The 25,851-nt window shown below is 41.0% G+C and overlaps 1 protein-coding gene across 1 annotated transcript in view; it reads right to left on the bottom strand.

Moving 5' to 3' along the window:
• LHFPL3 (LHFPL tetraspan subfamily member 3) overlaps window positions 1–25,851 on the bottom strand; it is a 375,927-nt gene that overhangs the window by 70,673 nt on the left and 279,403 nt on the right. The window contains exon 3 of the mRNA XM_053716546.1: window positions 5,803–5,829. Coding sequence (XP_053572521.1) covers window positions 5,813–5,829 — 17 coding nt within the window. The 3' untranslated portion in view covers window positions 5,803–5,812. The remainder of the gene's footprint in view (window positions 1–5,802; window positions 5,830–25,851) is intronic.

The raw sequence follows: 25,851 nt of genomic DNA, 5'->3' as shown, positions 1-25,851 counted from the left end.
ACTCTACTTTCTATTTCTTTCCAGGGTAACAAATTATTTGGTTCTCAGTTGGATTCTATTATTTCAACTGTTACTGGTGGGAAAGGAACTTTTTTACCACAGGATAAAAAATCTAAAGGTAAAAACAGGGCTAATAATCGTTTTCATTCCTTTCGTTTCAACAAAGAACAAAAGCCTGATCCTTCATCCTCAGGAGCAGTTTCAGTTTGGAAACCATCTCCAGTCTGGAATAAATCCAAGCCAGCTAGAAAGGCAAAGCCTGCTTCTAAGTCCACATGAAGGTGCGGCCCTCATTCCAGCTCAGCTGGTAGGGGGCAGGTTACGTTTTTTCAAGGAAATTTGGATCAATTCTGTTCACAATCCTTGGATTCAGAACATTGTTTCAGAAGGGTACAGAATTGGTTTCAAGATGAGACCTCCTGCAAAGAGATTTTTTCTTTCCCGTGTCCCAGTAAATCCAGTAAAAGCTCAAGCATTTCTGAATTGTGTTTCAGATCTAGAGTTGACTGGAGTAATTATGCCAGTTCCAGTTCCGGAACAGGGGATGGGGTTTTATTCAAATCTCTTCATTGTACCAAAGAAGGAGAATTCCTTCAGACCAGTTCTGGATCTAAAAATATTGAATTGTTATGTAAGGATACCAACGTTCAAGATGGTAACTGTAAGGACTATCTTGCCTTTTGTTCAGCAAGGGAATTATATGTCCACAATAGATTTACAGGATGCATATCTGCATATTCCGATTCATCCAGATCATTATCAGTTCCTGAGATTCTCTTTTCTGGACAAGCATTACCAGTTTGTGGCTCTGCCGTTTGGCCTAGCTACAGCTCCAAGAATTTTTACAAAGGTTCTCAGTGCCCTTCTGTCTGTAATCAGAGAACAGGGTATTGTGGTATTTCCTTATTTGGACGATATCTTGGTACTTGCTCAGTCTTTACATTTAGCAGAATCTCATACGAATCGACTTGTGTTGTTTCTTCAAGATCATGGTTGAAGGATCAATTTACCAAAAAGTTAATTGATTCCTCAGACAAGGGTAACCTTTCTGGGTTTCCAGATGGATTCAGTGTCCATGACTCTGTCTTTAACAGACAAGAGACGTCTAAAATTAATTACAGCTTGTCGAAACCTTCAGTCACAATCATTCCCTTCGGTAGCCTTATGCATGGAAATTCTAGGTCTTATGACTGCTGCATCGGACGCGATCCCATTTGCTCGTTTTCACATGCGACCTCTTCAGCTCTGTATGTTGAATCAATGGTGCAAGGATTACACAAAGATATCTCAATTAATATCTTTAAAACCGATTGTTCGACACTCTCTAACGTGGTGGACAGATCACCATCGTTTAATTCAGGGGGCTTCTTTTGTGCTTCCGACCTGGACTGTAATTTCAACAGATGCAAGTCTCACAGGTTGGGGAGCTGTGTGGGGATCTCTGACGGCACAAGGAGTTTGGGAATCTCAGGAGGTGAGATTACGATCAATATTTTGGAACTCCGTGCAATTTTCAGAGCTCTTCAGTTTTGGCCTCTTCTGAAGAGAGAATCGTTCATTTGTTTTCAGACAGACAATGTCACAACTGTGGCATACATCAATCATCAAGGAGGGACTCACAGTCCTCTAGCTATGAAAGAAGTATCTCGAATTTTGGTTTGGGCGGAATCCAGCTCCTGTCTACTCTCTGCGGTTCATATCCCAGGTATAGACAATTGGGAAGCGGATTATCTCAGTCGCCAAACGTTGCATCCGGGCGAATGGTCTCTTCACCCAGAGGTATTTCTTCAGATTGTTCAAATGTGGGAACTTCCAGAAATAGATCTGATGGCGTCTCATCTAAACAAGAAACTTCCCAGGTATCTGTCCAGATCCCGGGATCCTCAGGCGGAGGCAGTGGATGCATTATCACTTCCTTGGAAGTATCATCCTGCCTATATCTTTCCGCCTCTAGTTCTTCTTCCAAGAGTAATCTCCAAGATTCTGAAGGAATGCTCGTTTGTTCTGCTGGTAGCTCCAGCATGGCCTCACAGGTTTTGGTATGCGGATCTTGTCCGGATGGCCTCTTGCCAACCGTGGACTCTTCCGTTAAGACCAGACCTTCTGTCTCAAGGTCCTTTTTTCCATCAGGATCTGAAATCCTTAAATTTAAAGGTATGGAGATTGAACGCTTGATTCTTGGTCACAGAGGTTTCTCTGACTCTGTGATTAATACTATGTTACAGGCTCGTAAATCTGTATCTAGAGAGATATATTATAGAGTCTGGAAGACTTATATTTCTTGGTGTCTTTCTCATCATTTTTCTTGGCATTCTTTTAGAATACCGAGAGTATTACAGTTTCTTCAGGATGGTTTAGATAAGGGTTTGTCTGCAAGTTCCTTGAAAGGACAAATCTCTGCTCTTTCTGTTCTTTTTCACAGAAAGATTGCTATTCTTCCTGATATTCATTGTTTTGTACAAGCTTTGGTTCGTATAAAGCCTGTCATTAAAGGGATACTAAACCCAATTTTTTTCTTTCATGATTCAGATTGAGCATGAGATTTTAAGCACCTTTCTAATTTACTCCTATTATTATATTTTCTTTGTTCTCATGCTATCTTGATTTGAAAAAGCAGTACTGTAAGCTTTAGAGCCAGACCATTTTTTGTTAAGCATCTGGGTAGCACTTGCTGATTTGTGGCTAAATGTAGCAAACCAATCAGCAAGCTCTACCAAGGTGCTGAACTAAAAATGGGCCGGCTCCTAACCTTTTATTACTGCTTTTTCAAATCAAGATAACATGAGAACAAAGAAAAATTGATAATAGGAGTAAATTAGAAAGTTGCTTAAAATTGCATGCTCTGTCTGAATCATGAAAGAACAAAATGTGGGGTTAGTATCCCTTTAAGTCAATTTCTCCTCCTTGGAGTTTGAATTTGGTTCTGGGGGCGCTTCAAGCTCCTCCATTTGAACCTATGCATTCATTGGACATTAAATTACTTTCTTGGAAAGTTTTGTTCCTTTTGGCCATCTCTTCTGCCAGAAGAGTTTCTGAATTATCTGCTCTTTCTTGTGAGTCTCCTTTTCTGATTTTTCATCAGGATAAGGCGGTGTTGCGAACTTCTTTTGAATTTTTACCTAAAGTTGTGAATTCCAACAACATATGTAGAGAAATTGTGGTTCCTTCATTATGTCCTAATCCTAAGAATTCTAAGGAGAAATCGTTGCATTCTTTGGATGTTGTTAGAGCTTTGAAATATTATGTTGAAGCTACTAAATCTTTCCGAAAGACTTCTAGTCTATTTGTTATCTTTTCCGGTTCTAGAAAAGGCCAGAAAGCTTCTGCCATTTCTTTGGCATCTTGGTTGAAATCTTTAATTCATCTTGCCTATGTTGAGTCGGGTAAAACTCCGCCTCAGAAAATTACAGCTCATTCTACTAGGTCAGTTTCTACTTCCTGGGCGTTTAGGAATGAAGCTTCGGTTGATCAGATTTGCAAAGCAGCAACTTGGTCCTCTTTGCATACTTTTACTAAATTCTACCATTTTGATGTATTTTCTTCTTCTGAAGCAGTTTTTGGTAGAAAAGTACTTCAGGCAGCGGTTTCAGTTTGAATCTTCTGCTTATGTTTTTCATTAAACTTTATTTTGGGTGTGGATTATTTTCAGCAGGAATTGGCTGTCTTTATTTTGTCCCTCCCTCTCTAGTGACTCTTGTGTGGAAAGATCCACATCTTGGGTAGTCATTATCCCATACGTCACTAGCTCATGGACTCTTGCTAATTACATGAAAGAAAACATAATTTATGTAAGAACTTACCTGATAAATTCATTTCTTTCATATTAGCAAGAGTCCATGAGGCCCGCCCTTTTTTTGTGGTGGTTATGATTTTGTATAAAGCACAATTATTCCAATTCCTTATTTTATATGCTTTCGCACTTTTTTTTTATCACCCCACTTCTTGGCTATTCGTTAAACTGAATTGTGGGTGTGGTGAGGGGTGTATTTATAGGCATTTTGAGGTTTGGGAAACTTTGCCCCTCCTGGTAGGAATGTATATCCCATACGTCACTAGCTCATGGACTCTTGCTAATATGAAAGAAATGAATTTATCAGGTAAGTTCTTACATAAATTATGTTGTTCTGCAGTTAATTTTATTTTTTATCTCTGCTGAGGGCCAATTATGGACTTATATGTGGCACGGTTAGGCTTGTGATATCAGTGGTGTATACTTCCAATTCGCAGAACTGGAAAACTTATAAATTACAGGAAAATTAAAGTATATTGTAACGTTGTTTTTACTACACATAATTAAAACAAAATTATATTACAATCTCATAAAGTTTATTGTTCCTTTATCATCCTGATTTCTCAAGAGTGCCTTAACAACAGTGAAAACCTATGAGTGTGCAGAGCACAGGAGCAATCAAGGAGTTAAATCCCTACTGCTAAACAAACACGCCAGTGACAACCTTTGGCTGCAAAGGCAAAGTTTGACTTTCCACTGCATGTGTGATTTAACCTTTTGCTTGAATAGAACACAAGGACCAGTCATTTATCCTGGCATTGGCTCCCCATGATGCTGTGTTCTGTGGAAATTTGCTCCCTTTTCGAGATTTGCTATAATTATGTAATCACACTCCACATATATGTTTGAAAAGAATGTGTGGAATACAATAATATAATTACAAGCATGTGTACATGGAGATAAAAACATTTCAACAGAAGACTAAATTACTCCTCGCATTTGTTATTAAAGCGTTTATGTAGATGCCCTCCTGTGCAGTTAAACATGCTGTTAGGAAAACTCTATGGGGTAATTTTTCCTTCATTTACACAAGGTTTTTGACTGCTTAGCTGCACACATGTAATCCAAATGAAATAAAGCATGTCTCCACCTGCACAGCAGTTTTTAATATGCACATTATGTGCATATCAACATATGCACATCTACATGGCCGCTTTTATAACAAATGCGAGGAGTAAATTAGTCCTCCGGCGACATTTGTTACCTCCACGTAATTATGCGCATGCACACATAGAGGTAGCAAATCTCGACGAGGGAGCAAATTTCAACAGAACACCAGCACTTTGCCTATCTGCTACATCTGCCCTCCAGTCAGTCTAAGTGTCAAGCACAGCTATGTAAGTGCATGACTTGAGGAGAAGAGATTGCAGTAGTAACTCCTGCACCTATCTCTAGGCATCCAAGATCAGAATTTAATTTGCCTTTTTAATGCATGTATTTTACATATCATTAACAATCTCCATTAACTTGCTCACTTTCATTGTTGTTATGAAACAATTATGATGTTAGATGTGTCGATACAGACAAATCTCTCTTAGTATACTTAGTCCCCTTACCTTACAATATTTTAATACTTGCCATTGGTTCTCAAAACATTTTATACTTACCAATCTATTTTAACCCACACCTAAATATGTCCTTATAAATCATATAGCTACATTACTGAGCAGCACAACTGTCAGTAAAACGTTGTATTTAGTTTTACAATGATGGCAATATGTAGGTTATACTGAAAATTCTTAATAAGCAAGGTGTAGTTTTGATACCCAATGGTTTTGCCTAGAGCTTTTCTCCAAGGACTAATAAAAAAATATTTCTATAATACTTTAACAAGAACATACAGCTTAGAAGCTACTAAAGCTGAAAAAAAAACATACTGATTGCCTAAACATTGAAGACACAAGTTGGTAACAAGAAGCCATGCAATATTATAAGGCAGAAGCACATGTATACATTTCACAGGTTGGCTACCTCAGTGCCATGCTCACACATCAGCCTTGCTCTTTACATACCTTATACACATTAGGCATTGCCATCATCTGTAGAGAAGGGAAAATATGTTGTTAGGATAATTTAACAGGTTAAAATAATTGCAAACTTACACAGAAGGCTTATGCAATATTCCATATGCATAAATATAGAAAATAGTATTGATTTCCCTAAGGAATTTAAACTTTGCAGCCTCTCCCTTTCCAAGCACTTTAAAGTATAAACGCTTAAAAAAAGCTGTGCATACAAATAATATTGATGTTGCAAAACTAAACACAAACAAACCAAGATCTGTTCCAATTTATTAGATTTTCCACACGTTTTTATGAGGTATTAGAACTTGATTACTAGGGGCTGATATAACAAATGTCTGTCCGACAAGCAGTTCTTGTGCAATGCCTGCTGCTCAGAGCAGGCGGATGAGTTAAGCCCTTGTTAAATTGGGCCCTTAGAATCTAAATATATCCAGCTCTAAAGCTTTGGCCTAGAAAATCTGTTTTAACCTGTCTTCAAACACCTTTGTAGGGAAATGAAAGTCAAAATTACAGCATGCAATTTTAAGAGACTTTTCAATTTACTTCTTATTAAATTTGCTTTGTTCTTATGTTATTCTTTGCTAAAAAACATATGAACATATCCTCAGCAGCAGCAACGCACTAGCTGATTGTGTAGTGGCTGATTTCCTGGCAATGAGCTTAGTTACTTTTTCTGTTATAGTATCAACTAAAGGCAATATTTTTTGTATTTGTTTGAAGTTTTTACACACATCTCTTCTGGTGATTTTGTACTGCTGCTTCCTGTGTTTTTCTGACACCTGTCCTGTTGCTGACTTGACCTGCTTGACAAGTTAATCTACTGTGAGTCATGTCCTGGGCCTTTTGAGGAGTGCAGAGTGTGCGTTATCATTACTACTCACTATTGAGCCCCTGGGTCCTAACCTGGACTGGTGATAACTTCTAGCCTGGCAGATTGGTGGCTACACACATATGCCTCATACCTTTGGTTCACCAGATGTGTTCAACTCTCCCAGGAGTGAATTGCTCTGGAGATGACTTTATCTGTGTGTTTAACACCTTTGTAGGGTTTAAACACAAAGGGGTAAATAACAATCTATCGGCTGTCATGTTTTCGACTCGATCACAATAGCAAATTTTCAGCTATTTGCTGTAGCCGTAACCGTATTTTCGGCTCCCAGAGAAATCCCTATTTTTAACATGGAGATGAAAAATAATCGCCGATAAAAATCCATTTTCAAGTTTTCAACAGCTTTTCAAGATCATTTTAGCACTTTCTAATTTAGCATATAAGGCACCTAATAAAGTGAGAAATAGGCCTTTTGGAAATGTTTGCAAGAATTGCAACACTATTCAGAATCATTCTATTATGTTGCACATGTGCAAGGAACTCTGATATGTCCAAAGGAGACATTTTAGATGTGTATTACATGGTATTGATTCATTAACACTCTATCACTATTGTACAGTCCTACTGAAGTGGCCATAGCACACATTTACATATGTATAGGCTCATTTACATATGTATAGGCTCATTTACATATATATAGGTGTTGAGTATGTGATATCTCGTACAGCTAAGGGATCTGCAGGAAAGGTGAGATTAGGACCTCAACATCTAGAAATGGTCTGTAGCAATCTTTCTGTTAATGTTTGCTTCAAATTCACCCTATTGTGCTTGTCACTATCAGTACAAGTGTCTTCATAACCAACCTTTTAAATGGGATTGAGCATTCGTGAATTAAAAACGAACCTTTTGCAATTCAAATCCAGAGAAGAAACATAGATCGCAACAGTGATATAAATGATGACCGGGAGAGATTTGCAAGTAAAATTGTGATGAACCGATTGTGAAGCGGGAAACGTGTCAGCGGGGTTTGTTTGCTGTGCCTGTCATTATGTGTACGCTTTGGATATGAAATAAATCACAATTTTACTTGCAAATCTCTCCCGGTCATCATTTATATCACTGTTGCGATCTATGTTTCTTCTCTGTGACTTTGCCAATAGGGGTTTGGAGAGCCCCAGCAGCAGTGGTGATTTATGCCGTTTTGCCAGAATTATACTGTCATTCTGTGAGGCCCTGGACTAAAGCTCTTCATGCATACTAGTGCTCGGTGCTACAAGATTGCACTGTTGTTCGCAACTGGAGATTAGGAGATTGTTTCACACCGAAAGGGCAACATTCTGGGTGAGTCCTCATTTGCAAGTTATTTATACTTGGAATGTATATCGTGTGTTAAAGGTGACATCCGCATTAGTGGGACTCTTTGATAGAGTCGGTTACACCTATGAACTTTCATTTTATACTAATTGGTCTGTACAACAACAATACTGAGCAGTCTTTTTTTCCTTTGAACATTATTTGCAATTCAAATCCATCCTGATTACGTCTAAACAATCTTAATGCTGTTTGTATCTAAGCATGATGGGTACACTGAGCATGTTTGCTCAGAGACAACATTGACGCTTAATATCTTAATAGTAATGGGGATTTACTAATATTAATTTGCCATTTTGGCATGATATACATCTGAAAACACAAAGACGACTGTGGGTTCTAGTACAAGGACTTTTCTCTTATTTTCTAAAACTGGATTTTAACAAAACTATAAAATGTGAAACTGCTCCATTGCATTATTGTAGCTACAAATCCCCCCCAATGTTTTATACAAGATTGTGCCTTTGTGAATGTGTTTTTAAAAGTGCAAAGCCCAACACATTCATGAAAGTGCTTTTTACAGTTCTTGCACCTTCCTTATTAAACTGCCATTCACGAATGATGATCCTATTTAGAAGTTCAATAATGTAGATGCAAGAACTGTAAAAACAGAATTTATGCTTACTTGATATATTACTTTCTCTTGCGGTGTATCCAGTCCACGGATTCATCCTTTACTTGTGAGATATTCTCCTTCCCTACAGGAAGTGGCAAAGAGAGCACACAGCAGAGCTGTCCATATAGCTCCCCCTCTAGCTCCACCCCCAGTCATTCGACCAAAGGTTAGGAAGAAAAAGGAGAAACCATAGGGTGCAGTGGTGACTGTAGTTTAAACAAATTTTTTTTACCTGACTTAAATGTCAGGGCGGGCCGTGGACTGGATACACCGCAAGAGAAAGTAATTTATCAGGTAAGCATAAATTCTGTTTTCTCTTGCAAGGTGTATCCAGTCCACGGATTCATCCTTTACTTGTGGGATACCAATACCAAAGCTTTAGGACACGGATGAAGGGAGGGAACAAGAGAGGTACCTTAAACAGAAGGCACCACTGCTTGCAAAACCTTTCTCCCAAAAATAGCCTCCGAAGAAGCAAAAGTATCGAATTTGTAAAATTTGGAAAAAGTATGCAGTGAAGACCAAGTCGCTGCCTTACAAATCTGTTCAACAGAAGCCTCGTTTTTAAAAGCCCATGTGGAAGCCACTGCTCTAGTAGAATGAGCAGTAATTGTTTCAGGAGGCTGCTGGCCAGCAGTCTCATAGGCCAAACGGATGATGCTTTTCAGCCAAAAGGAAAGAGAGGTAGCAGTCGCTTTCTGACCTCTCCTCTTACCAGAATAGATAACAAACAAGGAGGATGTTTGTCTGAAATCCTTAGTTGCTTGTAAATAGAATTTTAAAGCACGAACCACATCAAGATTGTGTAACAGACGTTCCTTCTTCGTAGAAGGATTAGGACACAGAGAAGGAACAACTATTTCCTGGTTAATATTCTGGTTAATATTCTTCTTTAGGAAGAAAACCAGGCTTGGTACACAAAACTACCTTATCTGCGTGGAACACCAGGTAAGGTGAATCACACTGTAAGGCAGATAATTCTGAAACTCTTCGAGCAGAAGATATAGCTACCAAAAACAAAACTTTCCAAGATAATAACTTAATATCTATGGAATGTAAAGGTTCAAACAGAACCCCTTGAAGAAATGAAAGAACTAGATTTAGACTTCATGGCGGAGCCACAGGTTTATAGACAGGCTTGATTCTGACTAAAGCCTGAGCAAACGCTTGAACGTCTGGTAACTCTGCCAGACGCTTGTGTAAAAGGATAGACAGAGCAGATATCTGTCCCTTTAAGGAACTAGCTGACAATCCTTTCTCCAATCCTTCTTGGAGGAAAGACAATGGGGCCTAGTTACCAAGCCGTCAACCTCAAATACGCTGGAATTCCGCAGCGTATTTGTGTCGAGGCTGATTCGCCTTAGTTATCAAAGGCTAGAGACCGGCAAAAGTAGAATTTTGTGACGTAAACTTCGATCCGCCGGACTCAGTCCAACACAGATCGATTCTTACATCACTACAGATGTTCCGCACACAAGTTCGGCACAATCTGACTACTTTTGCTAGTTATCAAAAAACTAGCAGGTACGCTCGGCACTTTTCCGGCCCAGCGTATCTGGTTTTCAAACCGCCACCCTGGAGGCGGCGGATCCCATAGGAATCAATGGGAGTCTGACCATAGAGAAAGTACAAGTTCGCTGCTGCTAGACATCCCATTCATTCCTATGGGAACTGTCTACACCTAACATCCTAACATGTACCCCGAGTCTAAACACCACTAATCTGTCCCCCCTACACCGCCGCAACTAAATAAAGTTATTACCCCCTAAACCGCCGCTCCCGGAGCCCACCGCAAGCTACTCTATACATATTAACCCCTAAACCGCCGCTCCCGGAGCCCACCGCAACCTATATTAAATTTATTAACCCCTAATCTGCCCCCCCCTACACCGTCGCCACCTATAATACATTTATTAACCCCTATCCTGCCCCCCACTACACCGCCGCCACTGTAATAAAATTATTAACCCCTAAACCTAAGTCTAACACTAACCCTAACACCCCCCTAACTTAAATATTAATTAAATAAATCTAAATAATATTTCTATTATGAACTAAATGAATCCTATTTAAAACTAAATACTTACCTTTAAAATAAACCCTAAGATGGATACAATATAAATAATAATTATATTGTAGCTATCTTAGGATTTATTTTTATTTTACAGGTAACTTTCAATTTATTTTAACTAGGTACAATAGCTATTAAATAGTTATTAACTATTTAATACAGGGAGTGCAGAATTATTAGGCAAATGAGTATTTTGACCACATCATCCTCTTTATGCATGTTGTCTTACTCCAAGCTGTATAGGCTTGAAAGCCTACTACCAATTAAGCATATTAGGTGATGTGCATCTCTGTAATGAGAAGGGGTGTGGTCTAATGACATCAACACCCTATATCAGGTGTGCATAATTATTAGGCAACTTCCTTTCCTTTGGCAAAATGGGTCAAAAGAAGGACTTGACAGGCTCAGAAAAGTCAAAAATAGTGAGATATCTTGCAGAGGGATGCAGCACTCTTAAAATTGCAAAGCTTCTGAAGCGCGATCATCGAACAATCAAGCGTTTCATTAAAAATAGTCAACAGGGTCGCAAGAAGCGTGTGGAAAAACAGAATTTATGCTTACCTGATAAATTACTTTCTCCAACGGTGTGTCCGGTCCACGGCGTCATCCTTACTTGTGGGATATTCTCTTCCCCAACAGGAAATAGCAAAGAGTCCCAGCAAAGCTGGTCACATGATCCCTCCTAGGCTCCGCCCACCCCAGTCATTCGACCGACGGACAGGAGGAAATATATATAGGAGAAACCATATGATACCGTGGTGACTGTAGTTAGAGAAAATAATTCATCAGACCTGATTAAAAAACCAGGGCGGGCCGTGGACCGGACACACCGTTGGAGAAAGTAATTTATCAGGTAAGCATAAATTCTGTTTTCTCCAACATTGGTGTGTCCGGTCCACGGCGTCATCCTTACTTGTGGGAACCAATACCAAAGCTTTAGGACACGGATGAAGGGAGGGAGCAAATCAGGTCACCTAAATGGAAGGCACCACGGCTTGCAAAACCTTTCTCCCAAAAATAGCCTCCGAAGAAGCAAAAGTATCAAATTTGTAAAATTTGGCAAAAGTGTGCAGTGAAGACCAAGTCGCTGCCTTACATATCTGGTCAACAGAAGCCTCATTCTTGAAGGCCCATGTGGAAGCCACAGCCCTAGTGGAGTGAGCTGTGATTCTTTCAGGAGGCTGCCGTCCGGCAGTCTCATAAGCCAATCGGATAATGCTTTTAAGCCAAAAGGAAAGAGAGGTAGAAGTCGCTTTTTGACCTCTCCTTTTACCAGAATAAACAACAAACAAGGAAGATGTTTGTCTGAAATCTTTAGTAGCCTCTAAATAGAATTTTAGAGCACGGACTACGTCCGAATTGTGTAACAAACGTTCCTTCTTTGAAACTGGATTCGGACACAAAGAAGGTACAACTATCTCCTGGTTAATATTTTTGTTGGAAACAACTTTCGGAAGAAAACCAGGCTTAGTACGCAAAACAACCTTATCTGCATGGAACACCAGATAGGGCGGAGAACACTGCAGAGCAGATAACTCTGAAACTCTTCTAGCAGAAGAAAATTGCAACCAAAAACAAAACTTTCCAAGATAATAACTTAATATCTACGGAATGTAAGGGTTCAAACGGAACCCCTTGAAGAACTGAAAGAACTAGATTTAGACTCCAGGGAGGAGTCAAAGGTCTGTAAACAGGCTTGATCCTAACCAGAGCCTGAACAAATGCTTGAACATCTGGCACAGCTGCCAGTCTTTTGTGAAGTAAAACAGATAAAGCAGAGATCTGTCCCTTCAGAGAACTTGCAGATAATCCTTTCTCCAAACCTTCTTGTAGAAAGGATAGAATCTTAGGAATTTTTATCTTGTTCCATGGGAATCCTTTAGATTCAAACCAACAGATATATTTTTTCCATATTTTATGGTAAATTTTTCTAGTTACAGGCTTTCTAGCCTGAATCAGAGTATCTATTACAGAATCTGAAAACCCACGCTTTGATAAAATCAAGCGTTCAATCTCCAAGCCGTCAGTTGGAGGGAAACCAGATTCGGATGTTCGAATGGACCCTGAACAAGAAGGTCCTGTCTCAAAGGTAGCTTCCATGGTGGAGCCGATGACATATTCACCAGGTCTGCATACCAAGTCCTGCGTGGCCACGCAGGAGCTATCAAGATCACCGAGGCCCTCTCCTGATTGATCCTGGCTACCAGCCTGGGGATGAGAGGAAACGGTGGGAATACATAAGCTAGGTTGAAGGTCCAAGGTGCTACTAGTGCATCTACTAGAGTCGCCTTGGGATCCCTGGATCTGGACCCGTAGCAAGGAACCTTGAAGTTCTGACGAGACGCCATCAGATCCATGTCTGGAATGCCCCATAATTGAGTTATTTGGGCAAAGATTTCCGGATGGAGTTCCCACTCCCCCGGATGGAATGTCTGACGACTCAGAAAATCCGCTTCCCAATTTTCCACTCCTGGGATGTGGATCGCAGACAAGTGGCAGGAGTGATCCTCCGCCCATTGAATTATCTTGGTCACTTCTTTCATCGCCAGGGAAGTCCTTGTTCCCCCCTGATGATTGATATATGCAACGGTCGTCATGTTGTCTGACTGAAACCTTATGAATTTGGCCTTTGCTAGTTGAGGCCAAGCTCTGAGAGCATTGAATATCGCTCTCAGTTCCAGAATGTTTATCGGGAGAAGAGACTCTTCCCAAGACCATAGACCCTGAGCTTTCAGGGATTCCCAGACCGCGCCCCAGCCCACTAGGCTGGCGTCGGTCGTGACAATGACCCACTCTGGTCTGCGGAAGCTCATTCCCTGTGACAGATTGTCCAGGGTCAGCCACCAACGGAGTGAATCTCTGGTCTTTTGATCTACTTGAATCGTCTGAGACAAGTCTGTATAATCCCCATTCCACTGTCTGAGCATGCACAGTTGTAATGGTCTTAGATGAATTCAAAAGGAACTATGTCCATTGTTGCAACCATCAATCCTATTACTTCCATGCACTGTGCTATGGAAGGACGAGGAACAGAATGAAGTACTTGACAAGAGCTTAGAAGTTTTGATTTTCTGACCTCTGTCAGAAAAATCCTCATTTCTAAGGAATCTATTATTGTTCCCAAGAAGGGAACTCTTGTTGATGGGGACAGAGAACTTTTTTCTTTGTTCACCTTCCATCCGTGAGATCTGAGAAAGGCTAGGACGATGTCTGTATGAGCCTTTGCTTTTGACAGGGTCGACGCTTGAATCAGGATGTCGTCCAAGTAAGGTACTACTGCAATGCCCCTTGGTCTTAGAACCGCTAGAAGGGACCCTAGTACCTTTGTGAAAATCCTTGGAGCAGTGGCTAATCCAAATGGAAGTGCCACAAACTGGTAATGCTTGTCCAGAAAAGCGAACCTTAGGAACTGATGATGTTCCTTGTGGATAGGAATATGTAGGTACGCATCCTTTAAATCCACGGTAGTCATAAATTGATTTTCCTGGATAGTAGGTAGGATCGTTCGAATAGTTTCCATTTTGAACGATGGTACCCTGAGAAATTTGTTTAGGATCTTTAGATCCAAAATTGGTCTGAATGTTCCCTCTTTTTTGGGAACTATGAACAGATTGTAATAAAATCCCATTCCTTGTTCTCTTATTGGAACTGGATGTATCACTCCCATCTTTAACAGGTCTTCTACACAATGTAAGAATGCCTGTCTCTTTATTTGGTTTGAAGCTAATTGAGACCTGTGGAACCTTCCCCTTGGGGGTAGTTCCTTGAATTCCAGGAGATAACCTTGAGAAACTATTTCTAGCGCCCAAGGATCCTGAACATCTCTTGCCCAAGCCTGAGCAAAGAGAGAAAGTCTGCCCCCCACTAGATCCGGTCCCGGATCGGGGGCTATCCCTTCATGCTGTTTTGGTAGCAGTGGTAGGCTTCTTGGCCTGCTTACCCTTGTTCCAGCCTTGCATTGGTTTCCAGGCTGGTTTGGGTTGTGAAGTATTACCCTCTTGCTTAGAGGATACAGAATTAGAGACTGGTCCGTTTCTGCGAAAGGGACGAAAATTAGGCTTATTATTAGCCTTAAAAGACCTATCCTGTGGGAGGGCGTGGCCCTTTCCCCCAGTGATGTCTGAAATAATCTCTTTCAAATCAGGTCCAAATAATGTTTTACCTTTGAAAGGAATGTTAAGCAATTTTGTCTTGGAAGACACATCCGCTGACCAAGACTTTAGCCAAAGCACTCTGCGCGCCACGACAGCAAACCCTGAATTTTTCGCCGCTAATCTAGCTAATTGCAAAGCGGCATCTAAAACAAAAGAGTTAGCCAATTTAAGTGCTTGAACTCTGTCCATAACCTCCTCATACGAAGATTCTTTACTGAGCGATTTTTCTAGTTCCTCGAACCAGAAACACGCTGCCGTAGTGACAGGAACAATGCATGAAATTGGTTGTAGAAGGTAACCTTGCTGTACAAAAATCTTTTTAAGCAAACCCTCTAATTTCTTATCCATAGGATCTTTGAAAGCACAACTATCTTTGATAGGAATAGTAGTGCGTTTGTTTAGAGTAGAAACCGCCCCCTCGACCTTGGGGACTGTCTGCCATAAGTCCTTTCTGGGGTCGACTATAGGAAATAATTTCTTAAATATAGGGGGGGGGAACAAAAGGTATGCCGGGCCTTTCCCAGTCTTTATTTACTATGTCCGCCACCCGCTTGGTTATAGGAAAAGCGTCGGGGGCACCGGAACCTCTAGGAACTTGTCCATCTTACATAATTTCTCTGGAATGACCAAATTGTCACAATCATCCAGAGTAGATAACACCTCCTTAAGCAGTGCGCGGAGATGTTCTAATTTAAATTTAAATGTCACAACATCAGGTTCAGCTTGATGAGAAATTTTTCCTGAATCTGAAATTTCTCCATCAGACAAAACCTCCCTCATGGTCCCTTGAGATTGGTGTGAGGGTATGTCAGAACAGTTATCATCAGCGTCCTCTTGCTCTTCAGTGTTTAAAACAGAGCAATCGCGCTTTCTCTGATAAGTAGGCATTTTGGATAAAAACATAATTTATGCTTACCTGATAAATTCCTTTCTTCTGTAGTGTGATCAGTCCACGGGTCATCATTACTTCTGGGATATTACTCCTCCCTAACAGGAAGTGCAAGAGGATTCACCCAGCAGAGCTGCATATAGCTCCTCCCCTCTACGTCACTCCCAGTCATTCGACCAAGGACCAACGAGAAAGGAAAAGCCAAGGGTGAAGTGGTGACTGGAGTATAAATTAAAAAATATTTACCTGCCTTAAAAACAGGGCGGGCCGTGGACTGATCACACTACAGAAGAAAGGAATTTATCAGGTAAGCATAAATTATGTTTTCTTCTGTTAAGTGTGATCAGTCCACGGGTCATCATTACTTCTGGGATACCAATACCAAAGCAAAAGTACACGGATGACGGGAGGGATAGGCAGGCTCTTTATACAGAAGGAACCACTGCCTGAAGAACCTTTCTCCCAAAAATAGCCTCCGATGAAGCAAAAGTGTCAAATTTGTAAAATTTGGAAAAAGTATGAAGCGAAGACCAAGTTGCAGCCTTGCAAATCTGTTCAACAGAGGCCTCATTCTTGAAGGCCCAAGTGGAAGCCGCAGCTCTAGTAGAATGAGCTGTAATTCTTTCAGGAGGCTGCTGTCCAGCAGTCTCATAAGCTAAACGAATTATGCTACGAAGCCAAAAAGAAAGAGAGGTAGCGGAAGCTTTTTGACCTCTCCTCTGCCCAGAGTAAATGACAAACAGAGAAGACGTTTGTCGAAATTCCTTAGTTGCCTGTAAGTAAAATTTTAGAGCACGGACTACATCCAGGTTGTGCAGTAGACGTTCCTTCTTTGAAGAAGGATTTGGGCATAAAGAAGGAACAACAATCTCTTGATTGATATTCCTGTTAGTAACTACCTTAGGTAAGAACCCAGGTTTAGTACGCAGGACTACCTTATCCGAATGAAAAATCAAATAAGGAGAATCACAATGTAAGGCTGATAATTCAGAGACTCTTCGAGCCGAGGAAATAGCCATTAAAAATAGAACTTTCCAAGATAACAACTTTATATCAATGGAATGAAGGGGTTCAAACGGAACGCCCTGTAAAACATTAAGAACAAGGTTTAAACTCCATGGTGGAGCAACAGTTTTAAACACAGGCTTAATCCTGGCCAAAGCCTGACAAAAAGCCTGGACGTCAGGAACTTCTGACAGACGTTTGTGTAACAGAATGGACAGAGCTGAGATCTGTCCCTTTAATGAACTAGCAGATAAACCCTTTTCTAAACCTTCTTGTAGAAAAGACAATATCCTAGGAATCCTAACCTTACTCCAAGAGTAACCTTTGGATTCACACCAATATAGGTATTTACGCCATATCTTATGGTAAATCTTTCTGGTAACAGGTTTCCTAGCCTGTATTAAGGTATCAATAACTGACTCAGAAAACCCACGTCTTGATAAAATCAAGCGTTCAATTTCCAAGCAGTCAGCTTCAGAGAAGTTAGATTTTGATGTTTGAAGGGACCCTGTATCAGAAGGTCCTGTTTCAGAGGTAGAGACCAAGGTGGACAGGATGACATGTCCACCAGGTCTGCATACCAAGTCCTGCGTGGCCACGCAGGTGCTATTAGAATCACTGATGCTCTCTCTTGTTTGATTCTGGCAATCAATCGAGGAAGCAACGGGAAGGGTGGAAACACGTAAGCCATCCTGAAGTCCCAAGGTGCTGTCAGAGCATCTATCAGGACTGCTCCTGGATCCCTGGATCTGGACCCGTAACGAGGAAGCTTGGCGTTCTGTCGAGACGCCATGAGATCTATCTCTGGTTTGCCCCAACGTCGAAGTATTTGGGCAAAGACCTCCGGATGAAGTTCCCACTCCCCCGGATGAAAAGTCTGACGACTTAAGAAATCCGCCTCCCAGTTCTCCACTCCCGGGATGTGGATTGCTGACAGGTGGCAAGAGTGAGACTCTGCCCAGCGAATTATCTTTGATACTTCCATCATAGCTAGGGAGCTTCTTGTCCCTCCCTGATGGTTGATGTAAGCTACAGTCGTGATGCTGTCCGACTGAAACCTGATGAACCCCCGAGTTGTCAACTGGGGCCAAGCCAGGAGGGCATTGAGAACTGCTCTCAATTCCAGAATGTTTATTGGCAGGAGACTCTCCTCCTGACTCCATTGTCCCTGAGCCTTCAGAGAATTCCAGACGGCACCCCAACCTAGAAGGCTGGCGTCTGTTGTTACAATTGTCCAGTCTGGTCTGCTGAATGGCATCCCCCTGGACAGGTGTGGCCGAGAAAGCCACCATAGAAGAGAATTTCTGGTCTCTTGATCCAGATTCAGAGAAGGGGATAAGTCTGAGTAATCCCCATTCCACTGACTTAGCATGCACAGTTGCAGTGGTCTGAGGTGTAAGCGTGCAAAGGGTACTATGTCCATTGCCGCTACCATTAAGCCGATTACCTCCATGCATTGAGCCACTGACGGGTGTTGAATGGAATGAAGGGTGCGGCAAGCACTTTGAAGTCTTGTTAGCCTGTCCTCTGTCAGGTAAATCTTCATTTCTACAGAATCTATAAGAGTCCCCAGGAAGGGAACTCTTGTGAGTGGAACGAGTGAACTTTTCTTTTCGTTCACCTTCCATCCATGTGACCTTAGAAATGCCAGCACTAACTCTGTATGAGACTTGGCAGTTTGAAAGCTTGAAGCTTGTATCAGAATGTCGTCTAGGTATGGAGCTACCGAGATTCCCTGCGGTCTTAGTACCGCCAGAAGAGCACCCAGAACCTTTGTGAAGATTCTTGGAGCTGTAGCCAATCCGAATGGAAGAGCCACAAACTGGTAATGCCTGTCTAGGAAGGCAAACCTTAGGTACCGATAATGATCTTTGTGAATCGGTATGTGAAGGTAAGCATCTTTTAAATCTACAGTGGTCATGTACTGACCCTCTTGGATCATAGGTAAAATTGTCCGAATAGTCTCCATCTTGAACGATGGAACTCTTAGGAATTTGTTTAGGATCTTTAAGTCCAGGATTGGTCTGAAAGTTCCCTCTTTTTTGGGAACCACAAACAGATTTGAGTAAAACCCCTGTCCCTGTTCCGATCGTGGAACTGGATGGATTACTCCCATTAACAAGAGCTCTTGTACGCAGCGTAGAAACGCCTCTTTCTTTGTCTGGATTGTTGACAATCTTGACAGATGAAATCTCTCTCTTGGAGGAGAGTATTTGAAGTCCAGAAGGTATCCCTGAGATATTATCTCTAGCGCCCAGGGATCCTGAACATCTCTTGCCCAAGCCTGGGCGAAGAGAGAAAGTCTGCCCCCCACTAGATCCGATCCCGGATCGGGGGCCCTCAATTCATTCTGTTTTAGGGGCAGCAGCAGGTTTCCTAGTCTGCTTGCCCTTGTTCCAGGACTGGTTAGGTTTCCAGCCTTGTCTGTAGCGAGCAACAGCTCCTTCCTGTTTTGGTGCAGAGGAAGTTGATGCTGCTCCTGCTTTGAAATTACGAAAGGAACGAAAATTAGACTGTCTAGTCTTGGCTTTGGCTTTGTCCTGAGGCAGGGCATGGCCTTTACCTCCTGTAATGTCAGCGATAATCTCTTTCAACCCGGGCCCGAATAAGGTCTGCCCTTTGAAAGGTATATTAAGCAATTTAGACTTAGAAGTAACATCAGCTGACCAGGATTTTAGCCACAGCGCCCTGCGTGCCTGAATGGCGAATCCTGAATTCTTCGCCGTAAGTTTAGTAAGATGTACTACGGCCTCCGAAATGAATGAATTAGCTAGTTTAAGGACTCTAAGCCTGTCCGTAATGTCGTCCAGAGTAGATGAACCAATGTTCTCTTCCAGAGACTCAATCCAGAATGCCGCTGCAGCCGTGATCGGCGCAATGCATGCAAGGGGTTGCAATATAAAACCTTGTTGAACAAACATTTTCTTAAGGTAACCCTCTAACTTTTTATCCATTGGATCTGAAAAAGCACAGCTATCCTCCACCGGGATAGTGGTACGCTTAGCTAAGGTAGAAACTGCTCCCTCCACCTTAGGGACCGTTTGCCATAAGTCCCTTGTGGTGGCGTCTATTGGAAACATTTTTCTAAATATCGGAGGGGGTGAGAACGGCACACCGGGTCTATCCCACTCCTTAGTAACAATTTCAGTAAGTCTCTTAGGTATAGGAAAAACCTCAGTACTCGTCGGTACCGCAAAATATTTATCCAACCTACACATTTTCTCTGGTATTGCAACTGTGTTACAATCATTCAGAGCCGCTAACACCTCCCCTAGTAATACACGGAGGTTTTCCAGTTTAAATTTAAAATTTGAAATATCTGAATCCAGTCTGTTTGGATCAGAACCGTCACCCACAGAATGAAGTTCTCCGTCCTCATGTTCTGCCACCTGTGACGCAGTGTCTGACATGGCCCTAATATTATCAGCGCACTCTGTTCTCACCCCAGAGTGATCACGCTTACCTCTTAGTTCTGGTAATTTAGCCAAAACCTCAGTCATAACAGTAGCCATATCCTGTAATGTGATTTGTAATGGCCGCCCAGATGTACTCGGCGCTACAATATCACGCACCTCCATCTGAGCGGGAGATGTAGGTACTGACACGTGAGGCGAGTTAGTCGGCATAACTCTCCCCTCGTTGTTTGGTGAAATTTGTTCAATTTGTACAGATTGACTTTTATTTAAAGTAGCATCAATACAGTTAGTACATAAATTTCTATTGGGCTCCACTTTGGCATTGCAACAAATGACACAGGTATCATCCTCTGAATCAGACATGTTTAACACACTAGCAAATAAACTTGCAACTTGGAAATACAATTCAATTAGAATAAAATTAAAACGTACTGTGCCTTTAAGAAGCACAGAAGATCTATGACAGTTGAAAATTAATAAATTGAAACAGTTATAGCCTCAATCCTTGTAAACAACACAACTTTAGCAAAGGTTTAATCCCATTAGCAAAGATAACAAATTCTGAAAGCAGGAAACAAATTACAGAATAAACGTTTTTTATCTCAGTCAAACTATAATTCTCACAGCTCTGCTGAGAGAAATTACCTCCCTCAAAATAAGTTTTGAAGACCCCTGAGCTCTGTAGAGATGAACCGGATCATGCAGGGAATACAATGAGTTGCTGACTGAAATATTTGATGCGTAGTAAAAGCGCCAAAAAACGGCCCCTCCCCCTCACACACAGCAGTGAGGGAGAACAGAAACTGTCAGAAAACAGATTAAGCAACTGCCAAGTGGAAAAATAGTGCCCAAACATTTATTCACTCAGTACCTCAGCAAATGAAAACGATTTTACATTCCAGCAAAAACGTTAAACATAATCTCTAGTTATTAAACAGCTTTATGTATTTCTTACAGTGTAATTCTAGTGAAGTACCATTCCCCAGAATACTGAAGTGTAAAGTATACATACATGACATTATATCGGTATGGCAGGATTTTCTCATCAATTCCATTGTCAGAAAATAAAAACTGCTACATACCTCTATGCAGATTCATCTGCCCGCTGTCCCCTGATCTGAAGTTTACCTCTCCTCAGATGGCCGAGAAACAGCAATATGATCTTAACTACTCCGGCTAAAATCATAACAAAAACTCTGGTAGATTCTTCTTCAAACTCTGCCAGAGAGATAATAACACACTCCGGTGCTATTTTAAAATAACAAACTTTTGATTGAAGATATAAAACTAAGTATAATCACCATAGTCCTCTCACACATCCTATCTAGTCGTTGGGTGCAAGAGAATGACTGGGAGTGACGTAGAGGGGAGGAGCTATATGCAGCTCTGCTGGGTGAATCCTCTTGCACTTCCTGTTGGGGAGGAGTAATATCCCAGAAGTAATGATGACCCGTGGACTGATCACACTTAACAGAAGAAAGATTTGCTATGGAGTTATCCATTACAGCCGTTAATTGTTGCATGGTAATAAGTATTGGTGCACTAGATGTACTAGGGGCCTCCTGTGTGGGCATAACTGGTGTAGACACAGTAGGGGATGATGTAGTATCATGTTTACTCCCCTCATTTGAGGAATCATCTTGGGCAATATCATTATCTGTTGCATTACTGTCCTTACTTTGTTTGGACACTATGGCACAATTATCACATAAATTTAAATGGGGAGACACATTGGCTTTCATACATATAGAACATAGCTTATCTGATGGTACAGACATGTTAAACAGGCTTAAACTTGTCAACAAAGCACAAAAAACGTTTTAAAATAAAACCGTTACTGTCACTTTAAATTTCAAACTGAAAACACTTTATTACTGAATATGTGAAAAAGTATGAAGGAATTGTTCAAAATTCACCAAAATTTCACCACAGTGTCTTAAAGCATTAAAAGTATTGCACACCAAATTTCAGAGCTTTAACCCTTAAATTAACGGAACCGGAGCCGTTTTTACATTTAACCCCTATACAGTCCCAGAATGAGGCTCTGTCTATAACTAGAAAGGCCCCCATCTGAAAAAGGTGTCCAACACAGTGCCTGCCGTTTTTCTAAACATTCCCCAAGATTATAATACCAATAATTAGTTAGAATCTGCATAATATGCCTAGTAAAGCAATTGTTTTAGCCCAGAAAAATGTCTACCAGTTTTTAAGCCCTTTTTGAAGCCCTTTATTCTTTTATGTTTAACTAAGAAAATGGCTTACTGGTCCCCATGAGGGGAAATGACAGCCTTCCAGCATTACATGGTCTTGTTAGAAATATGGCTAGTCATACCTTAAGCAGAAAAGACTGCTAACTGTTTCCCCCAACTGAAGTTACTTCATCTCAACAGTCCTGTGTGGAAACAGCAATCGATTTTAGTTACTGTGCTAAAATCATCTTCCTCTTACAAACAGAAATCTTCATCCTTTTCTGTTTCAGAGTAAATAGTACATACCAGCACTATTTTAAAATAACAAACACTTGATAGAAGAATAAAACTACATTTAAACACCAAAAAACTCTTAACCATCTCCGTGGAGATGTTGCCTGTGCAACGGCAAAGAGAATGACTGGGGTGGGCAGAGCCTAGGAGGGATCATGTGACCAGCTTTGCTGGGACTCTTTGCCATTTCCTGTTGGGGAAGAGAATATCCCACAAGTAAGGATGACGCCGTGGACCGGACACACCAATGTTGGAGAAAACCAAGGCGCAAAATAACTGCCCATGAACTGAGAAAAGTCAAGCGTGCAGCTGCCAAGATGCCATTTGCCACCAGTTTGGCCATATTTCAGAGCTGCAACATCACTGGAGTGCCCAAAAGCACAAGGTGTGCAATACTCAGAGACATGGCCAAGGTAAGAAAGGCTGAAAGACGACCACCACTGAACAAGACACACAAGCTGAAACGTCAAGACTGGGCCAAGAAATATCTCAAGACTGATTTTTCTAAGGTTTTATGGACTGATGAAATGAGAGTGAGTCTTGATGGGCCAGATGGATGGGCCCGTGGCTGGATTGGTAAAGGGCAGAGAGCTCCAGTCCGACTCAGACGCCAGCAAGGTGGAGGTGGAGTACTGGTTTGGGCTGGTATCATCAAAGATGAGCTTGTGGGGCCTTTTCGGGTTGAGGATGGAGTCAAGCTCAACTCCCAGTCCTACTGCCAGTTTCTGGAAGACACCTTCTTCAAGCAGTGGTACAGAAAGAAGTCTGCATCCTTCAAGAAAAACATGATTTTCACGCAGGACAATGCTCCATCACACGCGTCCAAGTACTCCACAGCGTGGCTGGCAAGAAAGGGTATAAAAGAAGAAAATCTAATGACATGGCCTCCTTGTTCACCTGATCTGAACCCCATTGAGAACCTGTGGTCCATCATCAAATGTGAGATTTACAAGGAGGGAAAACAGTACACCTCTCTGAACAGTGTCTGGGAGGCTGTGGTTGCTGCTGCACGCAATGTTGATGGCGAACAGATCAAAACACTGACAGAATCCATGGATGGCAGGCTTTTGAGTGTCCTTGCAAAGAAAGGTGGCTATATTGGTCACTGATTTGTTTTTGTTTTGTTTTTGAATGTCAGAAATGTATATTTGTGAATGTTGAGATGTTATATTGGTTTCACTGGTAAAAATAAATAATTGAAATGGGTATATATTTGTTTTTTGTTAAGTTGCCTAATAATTATGCACCGTAATAGTCACCTGCACACACAGATATCCCCCTAAAATAGCTAAAACTAAAAACAAACTAAAAACTACTTCCAAAAATATTCAGCTTTGATATTAATGAGTTTTTTGGGTTCATTGAGAACATGGTTGTTGTTCAATAATAAAATTAATCCTCAAAAATACAACTTGCCTAATAATTCTGCACTCCCTGTAGCTTAGAATGCAAAGTGTAGAAAATGCGCTCTGGGAGAAAGGAAGGTAATGCTGAAAGTGCTGTAAAAAGCACTGTACTTTGTAGAGCAAATAATGTCGAGTTCCAGGCAGCAAGTAAAAAGTGAAGTACAACTTTATTCCAAAAAGTATAAAAAAGGACACAACCTGAGTGTCCTGTACAGAGCCAGCAAATAACTCTAACAACCAGGCAAGTGAGCAGATCTACAAAGTACAGTGCTTTTTACAGCACTTTCAGCATTAACTTCCTTTCTCCCAGAGCGCCTTTTCTACACTTTGCATTCTGTTTTGTTTTGGCGTGAGTGGCTGTCACGCATGAAGAGGCTGCCTACCTGATTGGATTGCTGCATACAGGGGTGTGTCCCCCGCCCACTCTCCATTGTGCCGGGCTCCGTTCACTTCACTGCATTGCGAGAGGAGCGCAGACAACACAGTGAAATACTCTTGTTTGGTATTTAATAGCTTACCTAGCTAAAATAAAGAGAAATGTACCTGTAAACTAAAAACTAACCTAAGTTACAATTACACCTAACACTACACTATACTTAAATAAATTATTCCTATTTAAAACTAAATACTTACCTGTAAAATAAACCCTAAGATAGCTACAATATAATTAATAATTACATTGTAGCTATCATAGGATTTATATTTATTTTACAGGTAACTTTGTATTTATTTTAGCTAGTTAGAATAGTTATTAAATAGTTATTAACTATTTAATAACTATCTAGCTAAAAGAAATACAAAATTACCTGTAAAATAAATCCTAACCTAAGTTACAATTAAACCTAACACTACACTATCATAAAATAAATTAAATAAATTAACTACAAATAACTACAATTACATTTAATTAAATAAACTAACTAAAGTACAAAAAATAAAAAAAGCTAAGTTACAAAAAATAAAAAAAATAAGTTACAAATATTTTAAAAATATTACAACAATTTTAAGCTAATTACACCTAATCTAAGCCCCCTAATACAATGACAAAACCCCCAAAATAAAAAAATGCCCTACCCTATTCTACATTAAAAAAGTTCAAAGCTCTTTTACCTTACCAGCCCTTAAAAGGGCCTTTTGTGGGGGCATGCCCCAAAAAATTCAGCTCTTTTGCCTGTAAAAGAAAAATACAACCCCCCCAACATTAAAACCCACCACCCACATACCCCTAATCTAACCCAAACCCCCCTTAAAATAACCTAACACTAATCCCCTGAAGATCATCCTACCTTTAGTCGTCTTCACTCAGCCGAGCCACCGATGGAACTGAAGAGGAGACCCGGACCGGCAGAAGTGATCATCCAAGGGGCGCTGAAGAAATCTTCCATCCGATGAAGTGATCCTCCAAGCGGCGCTGAAGAAATCTTCCATCCGGGCGAGGTCATCTTCCAAGAGGCGCTGAAGAAGTCTTCTATCCGGGCGAGGTCATCTTCCAAGCCGGGTCTTGAATCTTCATCCCGCCGACGCGGAACATCCTTCTTTCCCGACGGACTACCGTCGAATAAAGGCTCCTTTAAGGGACGTCATCCAAGATGGCGTCCCTTCAATTCCGATTGGCTGATAGGATTCTATCAGCCAATTGGAATTAAGGTAGGAAAAATCTGATTGGCTGATTGAATCAGCTAATCAGATTCAAGTTCAATAAGCGCTACTGACATTCTATTGGCTATTCAAACCAGCAAATAGAATTACAGTAGCTCTTATTCTATTGGCTATTCAAATCAGCCAATAGAATTACAG

Source organism: Bombina bombina, chromosome 6 (genome assembly GCF_027579735.1).
Source record: "Bombina bombina isolate aBomBom1 chromosome 6, aBomBom1.pri, whole genome shotgun sequence".
Lineage (NCBI taxonomy): Eukaryota > Metazoa > Chordata > Amphibia > Anura > Bombinatoridae > Bombina > Bombina bombina.
The sequence above is the reverse complement of the archived record's forward strand: the minus strand, read 5'-3'. Positions and strand labels throughout refer to the sequence as shown.